This window comes from Sciurus vulgaris, assembly GCF_902686455.1.
Source record: "Sciurus vulgaris genome assembly, chromosome: 3".
NCBI classification, from domain to species: Eukaryota; Metazoa; Chordata; class Mammalia; order Rodentia; family Sciuridae; genus Sciurus; species Sciurus vulgaris.
The window spans coordinates 42,075,621-42,088,160 of record NC_136463.1 but is presented as its reverse complement, the minus strand read 5'-3'; the positions used below and the strand labels follow the sequence as shown (position 1 = coordinate 42,088,160).

General features: G+C 46.0%; 1 protein-coding gene across 10 annotated transcripts in view; it reads right to left on the bottom strand.

The window, feature by feature from the left end:
- Positions 1–12,540, bottom strand: part of MPRIP (myosin phosphatase Rho interacting protein) — a 135,803-nt gene that overhangs the window by 78,907 nt on the left and 44,356 nt on the right. Inside the window, exon 3 of one of the 10 annotated variants that reach the window (XM_079133763.1) lies at positions 4,121–4,217. The exons of the other annotated variants lie outside the window; for them this stretch is intronic. Coding sequence (XP_078989889.1) covers positions 4,121–4,162 — 42 coding nt within the window. The 5' untranslated portion in view covers positions 4,163–4,217. The remainder of the gene's footprint in view (positions 1–4,120; positions 4,218–12,540) is intronic. 10 annotated transcript variants of the gene reach the window in all.

Sequence of the window (12,540 nt, the reverse complement as noted above, 5' to 3'; positions counted from 1 at the left end):
AAGTGACTTGTCCATCACTGTCTAGAGGGACCAGGCCCTCTGACTCATGGCCCACCTTCCCGTGAGGAAGAGGGTGGAGAAAACATGTAGTTGTACCTGATGGTGGCACACTTGATTCTTCCAACTTGCTGACAACTGCACTTAAGGTACAGAATGCACAAGGCCCACACACAGCATCCATATTTGGGCACATGAAGAACAGAAGCATTTACAAAAGGGATGAACAAATATAGCTGATGCACAAAGGGACTAGAAGATCCTCATCCAGCTGCTTGTCCAAAGTAGCCACAGCAAAGGGGCTGCATATCTGCCCTGATTCATCCTGGCAGGTCTGAAGAGAGCCCTCTGGGTAAGCAGGGAGCCCCTGTACCTTTTCAGTCTTTCTCAGAAGTGTACACCATCAGGCACAGGGGCATGTGACACAGTCAACTCTTTGACTCCTGTCAGCCTGGGAAAGAGGCTGTCATCATCACACAGGTGAGGTGGAGGCTCATCGCAGGCTTCTCAGCCAGTGGTTTTTAGACCCACTCACTCACCCACATGTGCTTTCCTCCTGACCTGGGGCCTGACCCCAGCCATCACTGGCCCCATCACAAGGACCTGAGAAGGAGGCAAAGTTAGACAGGCCCTCTCTGTACCAGTCTTCCTGGAGGCTCCAGGTATCCCAGAGCTCAGGCAGAACATCAGGATTTGAGTATCCCATAAGGCACAAACACAAATCAGGTGCTTGTGAAGTTAGTGGAAAGAGAGAAGGGACTCTGAAAGCCCAACAGAGCAGATGGCGAAGCCACCCTTCAGCCTGAGGCCTAACCAACAGTTACCTTAGAAAGGAATGGCCTGTAAGAACAGTGGTAGTGATGGTAGGAGGTCCTCAGAAACACTTCAAAAAAAGTTTCCTCTTTTGTTTCTCTTGCCTCTTGGGGCACACCCTCAAATCCAGGGTCAGCCACCTCTCCTCCAAGTCACACCCTCCACCTCATGGGAGTTGGGAAGGTGAGCTGAGGAGCCAATGCTAAAGGAACAGCCATGGGGGACTCCAGCTGCTCTTGCCTGGAGCAGTCTGGGCAGTCTGGAAATGGGCACCAGTAGCCAAAAAGAGCACCCACAGCCTTCTTCCTTTCAAATTCTATTTTTAGAACTCTATCCTCAAGAAATAATTTTAGAAATGGGGAAATATGTGCACAACTAGAGTCCCTGCTGGTGTCTACACAACTGTCAAAATGTTTCTGAAGGTTTTTTCCTCTTATGTATGTATTTTAAATCAAATGCAACATTACTGAAGTGTTAAACTGCTTCTTCACCAGGGGGCAGGTGTCCCTGGACCTGAGACAGGGAGGGGACTCGGGAAGGAGCCTTTCCCTTGGTCTGAGGCCACACAAGCATAACAAGCAGGATACAGCAAAAGTCTCCCCAGTTATTCGGACGAATGCCCAGAGAAGCAACAAACTGAGCTCCACTGCTTTCTGGTTTTATGTCCACACCCTAAAATGATCCCTGTGGTACAGATGAGAAAGTTCAGGTTTAGAGAGGTTACAAAGGCCATCAGAGCCATTAACAAATGGCACAGTTGGAATTCAACCCCCACACACTGTGTCATGTATTTTCTGACAATTGCTAGAGGGCAGATTATTGCAACTTAGTTTTGATTGATTGGTGGGAATAGTGGGAGGGCACGTGGAATGAGCCATGGACATGGCCTCTGGTTCCTAGACTCACTGGCCCACGGGTTAGTGAGACCATGTGTGTGCTCTGAGCTTTACCTCATGCCAGAATCACTTGGAAGCTCAGGAAAGGCAGTGAGACACGATGCATAGCCTGGATATCAAATCTGAATCTCTCTGGGATGGAAACTGAGGGCTTCCAAGACACCCTCACACCTGCATCCACCTCTCCAACCCTCTGCCCAGGGTGCTGCAGAGGTGGCACAGGCCCCATCCCGGGAGGGGACACCACTCAGCCCTTTACTGGCTACCCCATGACAGCCTGACACTGGCACAGCTGTGACACCTGGAGGATTTTCCTCAAAAACTCACTCTAAGCAAGTCATCATTTAAACTCCAACATCAGACTCTTTCTGAAGAGTTGGTTTATCACTTTATCTTTGCAACTTCCTATTTTTGTAAAAATATGTACAATAAACACGTTAATTTCATAAATGGGAAAAAATGTTATAGGCAGCAAACAACCTTTGTGGCATTTGCTCTCCTGTATGTGACTGATCCTCTTGGCTTCCAGATCAAGTCAAATCTCTATGTCTTTTTTACAGTCTACATATTAGAGACAGATTTGCTGCACTTTGAGAAATCTAGGCAGGAAAACTGAAAATTCCAAGAAAACAAAGTTTTTAAAAGGATGACTTTTCATATTTCCTTGAGTGTTTCCACAGAAGGATACAACTTGGTCACCCTGGGAGTCTCTGCTGGATCCATGGGTGTGAAGGACCAGTGAGGAGGAGTGTATTCAACAGGTAGGAGGAGCAGTCAAAGGCTCTCAGCTGGCTCTGCTCTGCTCTCCATGTGCAATGCTGTGTCTCTGACATGGTTATTTTTGGGTTTCTGAGTTGGGTTAAAAAAAAAAGACAAGAAATGCTTTGCACACCCGCTGTGCTAAGCAGCGTCCCTCCCTGCATGGCCCCTCTGGGGGAAGGAAGCAGACCCTGGTGCATTCTACACCCCCATCCCATCTTTTCCCCTATGCTTCTGGACAATCTGTGGGCCTCACCCACTTGCTTGTCTCTTTATACAGAGCTGGGAAAATGTGGAGATAAATAAAGCCTCAATTAGGCAGACGTCCAATGTGGGGGGTGGGGTGGGGAGGAGTTTAAGGCTCAGTCCCAACTCAGGAATGCCTGAGAAAGCTCCCAGGACTGCAGGAAGCCTAGAGGTTGGAGGCTTCCCACAGTTCCCTTCGGCCTGCACTGACCAGGCGCTGGGAGCCTGCTCCATCCCACACACAGTTCCTCTAGGCAGCCTGGCTTGCTCCAGAGGGTCTGACTCCCCTGGCACCCCAAAGTACAGAGGAAGAAAGGGACCCCAGAGAGGGACTTGGCCAATAGGGTGCATCAGCCTGGCCAGAAGCTGTGCAGACCTCCCAGCCTATGAAGGCAGTTTTTCCCTTTCACCTTTGAAAATTCAGCATTTCTTATTTACTCTTTTCTGAGACTGGAAAAAGCAATGAAAGGGAGATTTCATTTCTCTCCCAAGACTTCAGTGGGGGTAGAGCAGCAGCGTTTATGGGGAGGAGACTGGGCCAGCACAGGCTCAAAGATATTTTTAGAGACATGGGAATTAAGCAAGCAGGGACCTTCTGGGGCCGGAAATGGTTTTGTTTCCATCCCAGATACAAAAGGCCAAATGAGTGGTGGAAAGTCAGGGATTGGAGGCAGAGTAGGGCAGGGCAGGATCAGACCCTGGGGAAGGAAAACTTAGGCCAAGAGCTCTCTACAGGCCTTGTGATCCTTTGTGCTGTGGTGTGCTACTACTTCACAACTGCACTGTGGGCACTAACCCTGCAGTGCCTGCTCTCAGCCTCCCCTATTTTCAGCCTCAGTGGCTCAGGAAGGCAGCAAACAGAAGAAGGCAAAGCCCATCATCCCAGTTCCTTTGCTGCTGGTTCTGGTTCAACAAGGAAAGTGAAAGGGGATCCAAGTTAAGATTTTTCAATTATTTGCAGGCTCCCAATGAATCAGGCTACCTTAGTTTTTGAAGACACAGTCTTATTCACCTGTGGAGTCCATGCTCAAAAACCATCTCTCTACAGCTTGAGGAACAGTCACACAAATCTGGGGGTAGACACATGGAGAAATGAAAAATAGAGAAGATAGTGAGAGACCCCTATGCCTCCTGCTGCTGATGGGAGGATGGCTTTTTCTGGAACACCAAGGCAGTGACTACTGACAGTCTCAAATGCTCAACATCTGCACTCAGCAACTCCAGGGATGTTCCCTGGAGTGTTGTGTTAAGAAAGGAAGAAAGGAAAAGAATTGGAAAACAACTTGGAATAAAAGATTCAAATAGAGCCCCCTGATAGAATAGTGTGTAGCTAATGAAGACATAAGGAACTTCTAGATAGAATATTTTTATTAAAAATAATATTAAAAGCCGGGCGTGGTGGCACTCGCCTGTAATCCCAGTGACTCGGGAGACTGAGGCAGAAGGATCATAAATTCAAGGTCAGCCTGGGCAATCTTGCGAGACCCTCAGCAACTTAGTGAGACCCTGTCTCAAAATAAAAAATAAAAAGGACTGGGGATGTAACTCAGTGGTAAAGCCCCCCTGCATTCAATGCCCCAGTACTAAGGAAGGAAAAAAAAGGGGGGGGGGGGGCAGGATTATACACATTTAAAAATCTTACTTTTAGGCCTCACATTAGTATACAATTACACATCCCAAGAGGTTACATTATATGAACTGATTTTTATCCTCAGGTGGTGAGACTTAATTGGATAATATTGTTTTCTGCTTACACACTAAAATTAGGTTCCCTATGAATCTAATTTTACTTCTGGCACCCAAGGGGAAGCATCATTATTTCTTCAGCCTCACTGCTCTGGCTGATCCTACCTTTTGAAGTCTCCATCCCCTCATACCCTATATTATTCCTAATTTCTTCTTTCCTGGAGTCCCAGAGCTCACCAGCTGGCTCCTGCACATGAGCAGGGAGACGGTGTCTGTCTGTCTCACTGTTTATGCTCCCCACAATGGCTGACCCCTTGGTTTTTCTAGCTAATCTATGAGATTTCTGGAAGGTAAGGACCTGTTTCCATCTTTACTTTCCCAACTTTGAGCCATCCAAGACACACAGCAAATCAAGCAACACATGAATGAATGAGTTTGAATTCTTGTGGTTTCCTGAGGTTGTGGCCCTCTTAAGAAATGCACAGAGTAGAGCTTAGGAATACTGGCACTCTGTGGCCCTGGAATAAGGACAGTCCATGCCCCTGTGTCTCCCTGATGGTATTGCTCAAGGCTGTCAGAGTATCAGTTGCAGAACCTGTCCAGGCTATGGCAACAAGGATCTATCTTATTGTTGGTCCCAGGTAGGTGACCAGGCCGTCAGTGAAGCACTTATTCACAACAGATTAGATAAACTGTCTCCCTCTAGTCTTCTGGAAGAGTAGTCGGTAACCCTTGGGCTTTCAACCAGGAGAATTTGGGATTTCTTTTTCTTTTTGGGGGGGATGGGGGGCAGATTTCAACTATTTATGAAAGTATCTCTTCCTTATAAAAGGGGTTGAAGCAAATAACAGAAGGAACATTTAACTCAGGATGGGAACACATGCGTCTCCTGGGAGGTATTCGTGCATTTGCATTCATTCACACACCCTCATGCACAACCTGCCAAGTACACACAAAGAACTATCCAGGCCCAGAGCAACAATATGACCCACACAGGATCAAACAAGGGCAGGGAACAGCAGGAAGGGCTTGCCCACGGTGGCAACCAGCACACACCATCAGTGTGCAAACCATTCCTGCGAGCACAGGGAACCTCCATTTACACATGGTTGACTGAACACAGCAGTGTGTTCAATTTCCTGCTGAAATTCTAACAAAAATGACCATAAAGGAAAAAAGAAAGGTATAAACTATCAAGAACAAAAGATATCAATTAAATTTTGGAGTAGGGAATGGCTGGATACATGATCAGTGACTACATGGGGGCAGAGGAAGCCAGTTGACACTGCCCCCAACACTAGAGAGTTCAGGGCTTAGAGACCCCAGGGGATTCAGACAAAAGAGACTGATCTGCAACTATACAAAGGGCAGCCAGTTGCCAGAGGCCCAGTTCCAGAGATTCCCTGTTTTGTACCAGCCAGCAGCAACCAAAGTGTCCTCTATGAAAAAAATTCTGATTCTGGGGCAGCATGCACAGCTGGAGGTTGGGAGGAGTGAACTAACAGCAGGAACATTCCAAGAAAGTCAGCATCATGAAAGGGAAGGCCCCACAGGCTGGAGATAAGGAAATTCATATTTCAGGAAACTGACCAACCCAAGAGAAAGACCTCCTAGAATTGGAATTCTCCAAAGAATGGAAATGGAGTAGTTTATAACTAGGGATATTCAAGGGTTCTCTCAAGGGAGCCAGTCTCCTGCCTGGTTGTCCTTCTAAGGCCTATTAATGAACTCACCCCCATGCACTCCATACACATGCACAGTCTCATTCTAAGAGTTACTACTCATTTGAAAAAGCCCAAGACTAAAACCAACAGAAAGGAAACTAGGAGAATGCATATCAGACCAGAGATAGAACAGTTCAAAATAACTGAAATGATTAAAGAAACTACCACATCCAGGAAACACAAATGAGAGGTTCTAAAAGGGTACATATAAAGAACAAAAAGGGAGCTATAAGAAGCTAAAACAGGGGTTGGGGTCTAGCTCAGTGGTAGAACACTTGCCTAGTATTAGCAAGGCCCTGGATTTGATTCCCAGCACCACCAAAACAAACAAACAAACAAAAAACCCCCACCACTCGCCCCCCAAAAAACAAAACAAGACAAAACAAACACAGCAGCAGCAGCAGTACTTAAAACTGAAAACCAAAAGAACAAGGACGGAGCAGAAGGATTCTAAGGCAGAGTTAATGCAATTCAGGACCAAAGCATTGCAAAAAGACAGTAACATTAGAGACTCTGCCCAGAAGAACTGGCAGCCAAATCACAGGAGTTGCAGAGGTAAAGACCAGTGAAAACAAAGCAAAGGAAATTACCAGAGGAAACAACACAAGCAAACATGCTGGGCCAGGACAGAACTTTCCCTATTGAAAGATATACAGGCTTTTTAGCTGAAGGACAAATCACAAGTCCATACCAAGGCATATATTTATGTAAATTTAGAACTCAAGGGTAAAAGAGTTTTCAGAGCAAAAATTTAGTTCATTTACAAACAATCAGGAATCAGATCTTTGTACACAAACTTCTCAGGAGTACCAGCAGAAGTTAAAGACAAAGAACAATGTCTTCAGAATTCCAAGGGAAAATTATTTCCTATATCACATCCTACAGACAGCACAGCCACCAACCCACAGTGTGGGTAGGAAAGGCGTCCTCAGAATGGCCAGGCTTCAAAGACCTCTCCTCCCTCGTGCCTTTCTTGGGAGGCTGCCCAAATGAAGAAGTAAATCAAAACAAAGAAAAGATGGACCTAAGAAATCAGGAAAAAGGAAGAGAATTCTCAGGTTGACAGTGAAGATGGTGAAGCAAAAGCCCGGGTCAAGAGCTACACAGTAGGTGGGAGAAAGGTCAGACTGCACTAGAACACAGGGCCAGAAGGCTCCTTGAGGGCTGCTACCAGGACAAAAAGGAACCAATGTCCTAGACAGTTGTCTCTACCCAGAGGAGGTGCTATAGTTCTGATGGAAAATTTAGGTTCAATTAGAAATAGTTAAATAGAAAATCAAACAAATGAAGGTGCAGGAAGGTGATATTAAAGGCAAGAAAAACCAAATGTCGTGTAAGGAAATAGAATCCTAGTTTACTACATGGCTTGAATGTGCACATTTTACACTGTCATAATAATATAGACTCTACTGATGTAACCCCAATATTTAACTTGATGCAACCATCCTGATGAAATGAAGGTAAAAGAGGATGTGATTGTGCATGTGCCACACATACGTGTGTACACACATATGCACGTGCTGTAGGAGAGGAGTGGCAAAGCCAGGCAAGTGTACAAACCTAAAACCTATTTTATGGTGCATAAAATCAATAGATGATATCTTTTGAAATACAAGAAATAGCAGTTTAAAAAAAAAAGGAAAGAAAGGAAAGAAAATTAAAAAAAAGAAGTAGCAGTAAAAACATGTTACAAATATAGAAAAATGTTCTAGAATACCCTTGCTTCCTCTGGGAGCTAGGAAGGCCCAGGACAGCTTGATACTCTTGTGTTACAAGTCTTGTGGCTACATATCTGACTTTTTAATCTATGTAAATATATTGTTTTGGAAAAACAAAGTTCTGTGATGCCTTTAAAATTCCCTTCTGACCCATTTTCTGCCAGAACATAGGATCCAAATACTATGCAATAGGGAGAAAAATGGATATTTGTTATGTAACATTTTACCGCCCTCCCCTCCCCACCATCATGCCAATGAGAAATTAAAATAACTGTGAGGGCTGGGAGACTGCTGCCCAGGCCCCTCAGATCCCACAGTAGGCACTTCTCTGCAGGTGTGGCCATGTACTACACTCTGCGCTAGGAAAAGGAGATTGCTCCCCTCAGAAAATCCTCACCGAGAGCATTCACTGCAGGTAAGTTTGTGCTGCCTGAGTCAGGGAACCCTCACTTCCAAGTCTTCAAGGCTGCTTCATAATTCAAATACTTCTCTTTGAAAGAAACAAAATATTTAAACCAAATAACTGAATGTGTTCTAAAACTAGGCAAATACTTTTTTTCCCAAATGGGAAAAGGCTAAGGACATATGGAAGAAACCAGTACAGCAAAAACTGCCGCAATCCTCAAGTGTATGATTCCACCCAAAAGTCAAATATTCTACACAGCAACCTCTTCTATCCATCCTTCAAACACCTATACATGCTGCATTAGGTGTCAAACTTTAAGCACATACACCTGTGACATCCTAAATGGCTGGTAGATGCCTTAAGCCAACAGATGTGCACATGCCCAGGTCTGTTCCTTCTACAAGTGAGGGACAACAGGGACAGCCCACCCCTTGCCTGGCAGGCCCTGTTCCTCTCATCCCATGGGTCCAACAGTAGCAGGGCAAGGGAACAACTAAGCAGACAATCTGTATATCCACTGGCAACACCAGTGAGAGTTCGTCTTTCTCTACAGAAAAATGGTTGCATGACCTCAGGAGCAAATGTTTACTCCCATTTTTCTGCTTGGCACAGCAATCTGACCCAACACACACAGGAAAGACACAGACATGAGTGGGAGCAAACGAAGACAAAAAGCCTTCAAGCCTTCAAGAGTTCCCACCAACCATGTTCTTGCCTTTCTATCGCCCACTCCCATTCTGGTAAGGAAAATGAGAAGACAAAGATTCCCGCTGCCTGCCTTTCCATCCACTAAGGATGAGGCTGCGATCTCTACGGTGTTGCATACAATGTGGTGCCCAGCATATGTTTAATGTGACCAGGGCACATCAAATATGAACTCACAGCTGCTTCTCATGCTGAAGTTGTAGTGCATTTAACTCTCCACACAAGTATGAAAGGCGATGCTGGGGATCAAATCTAGAGCTTTGCGCTGGTGTGCTAGGCACATGCTCTATCACTGAGCTACACCTCCAATCGAGTGCATTACTTTTAATTCTGCATTATTAGACCAAGTAATGTAGTCAGTACCCAGTGGTGAGCCCAGGGCATCTGCCTATGCCACTAATGAGCATCAGCACTACCTCTTTTCAGCTGAGGTGCAGGCACTTCAAGGATCCTCCAATCTCTGGATCTTCAAATGTCTAAGGAAAGTCAGAGCAACACATCCATGTTGCGTATTGACTTTGAGAAGCAGCCTATCCAAGCATGACCGTACCAACTAGGCAGAGGTGCAGAGGGAAGCCCAGGAACAAGGTTACCAAGGAGGGACAGAGGTAGGGAATCATACCTCTAAGACCCTTCTGCTTGACAGGACAAGCCTGCTTTGTGCAGCCAGTTGGAGGTGGATTACAGTCTTAAATTTTAAGGCCCTGTGGTTTTGGGGACTTTGGCCTTCCTTCACCTTAGTGCCCCAAGCTTGATCTGCACCTTATATTTGAGAAGTAAATAGAAGACCAGTCTCATCACTAGAACAACAGACTCCTAAAGAACAAGGAGTCTTCTCTTCCTTCCTTGCTGGCCCCAGGGCCAGCTTGGTAAATGGGATGCACAGCAGTCAGGTAGCTGCATCCTCCCCTTAAAGGAGCTCACCTCACAAGCAGACTTGCTGCCAAGCCCTGAGTGAAGCCTTCTTTGTCACCCCAACTACATAAGGAAGGGCTGGCTCTTTTCAGGTCCTTTTCTATGCAGATGTTCCCTTATTTCTTCTCAATCTAAATACACACACCCCAGTAGAAGAGATGCTGACCCCAGGTGAAGAATGCACACATCCATCAAGGGCAATCTCTGTGGACCCTCTTCAACCTTTCCTTCTGTGCTGGGCTCATGCCTAGCAGTGGCATCCTAGAGTCCTACTGAACCCTGCTGAGCTCCCCTGGCTCAAGAAAAGACAGCCAAGAAAAGAAGGGAGAAGTCACACCCTCTGCTCATACAGAGGTGGCAGGTCTGCTGGGAAGAGGATGGCCTTTCCTGTTACTCTCCTAGCCAAGTCCAGGCAATATCATTGCAGCCTTTGAGCCTGGCCCAGTACCATCTCTCTGGAAGCTGTTCAGGCAGAGTGCACCTGTCCTTCTGTTTCTATAGTAGTTCCCTCTGGTTATGCCCTCTGTGGCTGGCTGAATAACAGTCCCCAAAGACATGCATGCCTTAATCTCCAGAACGTACGAAGATTCTCTAGTTGACAAAACCAACTTTTCAGATATGATTAAATTAAGGATATCAAAATGGAAAGATTATGCAGGGGGCCTTAAAAAAATGCAATCCCAAGGGTCCTCATAAGAGGAGAACAGAGGGAGATTTGACAAAGATGAGCAAACATGTAATAGGAATAAGAGGTTGCAGGGAAGTGAAGAAGAGGCCAGGAGCCGAGGAATACAAGCAATGACCACTGGAGTCTGTGAAAAGTTGAGACAGGGATTCTCCTGCAGAGCCTCCAGTGGGAACAAGACCAACCACACCTTGACTTGAACTCTGGACCTCCAGTATTGTAAGAGAGAAAGTAAATGTTGTTTTAAGCTATTAAGTTTATGGCAACTTCTTACAATGACCACAGGAAATGAGTACACCTACCATGCTGTGTGTATGATCAGCACCTCCCTCACAGACGGAAACCACCTTGCAATTCACTCATTTCACTTCAGCACAGGTGAGCACACAACACAATGAGACGACACCCGTTTTGTTGCAATGCCCCAAGCAGTTCACCAATGTCTCTTGAGACTGTGAAGCATCACCACTCCCTGGTGTTCAGGGAGACTTCCCTCATCAAAAGGATGTTCCCTTCCTGGCCAAACAGAAGTTTCTTCTGAGAGAGGGTTTTGAGGAGTGGGGAGAGCAGGAAGATTATGACACTAACATATTAAGTTGCCATAACTATCCCTTCCATGGATTGGCTCATTTGTTTTCTGACTGACAGCATTACCTATTTCCCAAGAAAGTCACATGTAAAGGGCAAGCTAACTGGGCTCAACGGCAAGGTCCAATCCAAGGGGACTCCAAAAGCTGAGGGTGGAGGGGATTCATCCTGGAGGGTGTGGCAGCTGGCTTTTGGCTGCCCAGGACTGTATGTGCAAGTATGGCATGATCATTCATGAATACCCTGGCATTAGCCACTTGGCTTTGCTCCTTTATTTCTAAATGTTTTAAATGTTTTCTGTTGTGAATGCCCATAAAATGAGTTCTTTGACAGTTCTTTCCCTGCTGCTATTTAATTAGTTTCCTACCCAATTACTGAGAGCCATCTATTTACCCAACACTCCTCTCTGCAGGAGGAAGATGCCCAGCACATCATCACAGCCTGCAGCCAACAGGGCATGGCAGCTGCTGCAGACAAGTCCACCGAGGCTGTGAGACAATGACCAGGGTGCTCATCACAGTCCATCTTCTCCTCACTGCCCATCAGAAAGTCTTCTACAAACTTCACAGAACTGCCACCCCCACCGCCCCATTACTTCCTCCCCATCACTAAGAGCTGTGCAAGTGGCATGGGCAGGGCAGAAGGCAATGAGATACACACTCACTGACTAGTTGTAGGTATGCTGAGGAAGGCAGGGGAGAGTGCCTGGGATCTACTTATGGCATTGATGTAGGTGGGTAGCTAAGGCCTGCTTGCTGCCCTTGACTCACCACTTATGGAACCAAAGGAAGGTAAGGACACTGGATGGACTGCTGAGACAGAAAGGCATTCACAGAGAGCCAAGGTCACCAATTCTCTCAGTGTGGTCTGAAACTTAAAGGCAGATTTTCAGGGAGAGCTAATTGAAATGTTTACCACAGAAACTCAAGCACAAAAGTTGAAGAGGATAGCAGATAGATCCAGTGCCAGTCACCTACCACACACTGGTGTGCTATTACTAATGTCTTCAATGCGAGTTCAGTCCTTAATGTGTCGACTCTCCTGTGTTTCCACATGGAAATAAAGTAAGTAATTAAGTGTTCTCTGTGTTCTTAACAGGTATCCTGGGGACAAGGGACACAGGGAAGAGGGACTTGATCTGACCTAGATGACCTATGTCCTCTCTTGGCTCTCCCAATGACTCAGGGTGACCCACAGAACCTTCCCCCTTGCCTGCACAGATTGACTTATACCCTTCCATCTGACTTTCTCTGTCCTTCTGGCACATTGCTGCATTTTTCTCTAACTTCCTCCCTCTGTGAGGCTTAGGCTGTGCATACAGAAATCCCATAGTGGAGGCACATGTATTAGTTCTGTGCCACTATAACAAAATACCTTACATGGGTTCTTATGAAGTAAAGAG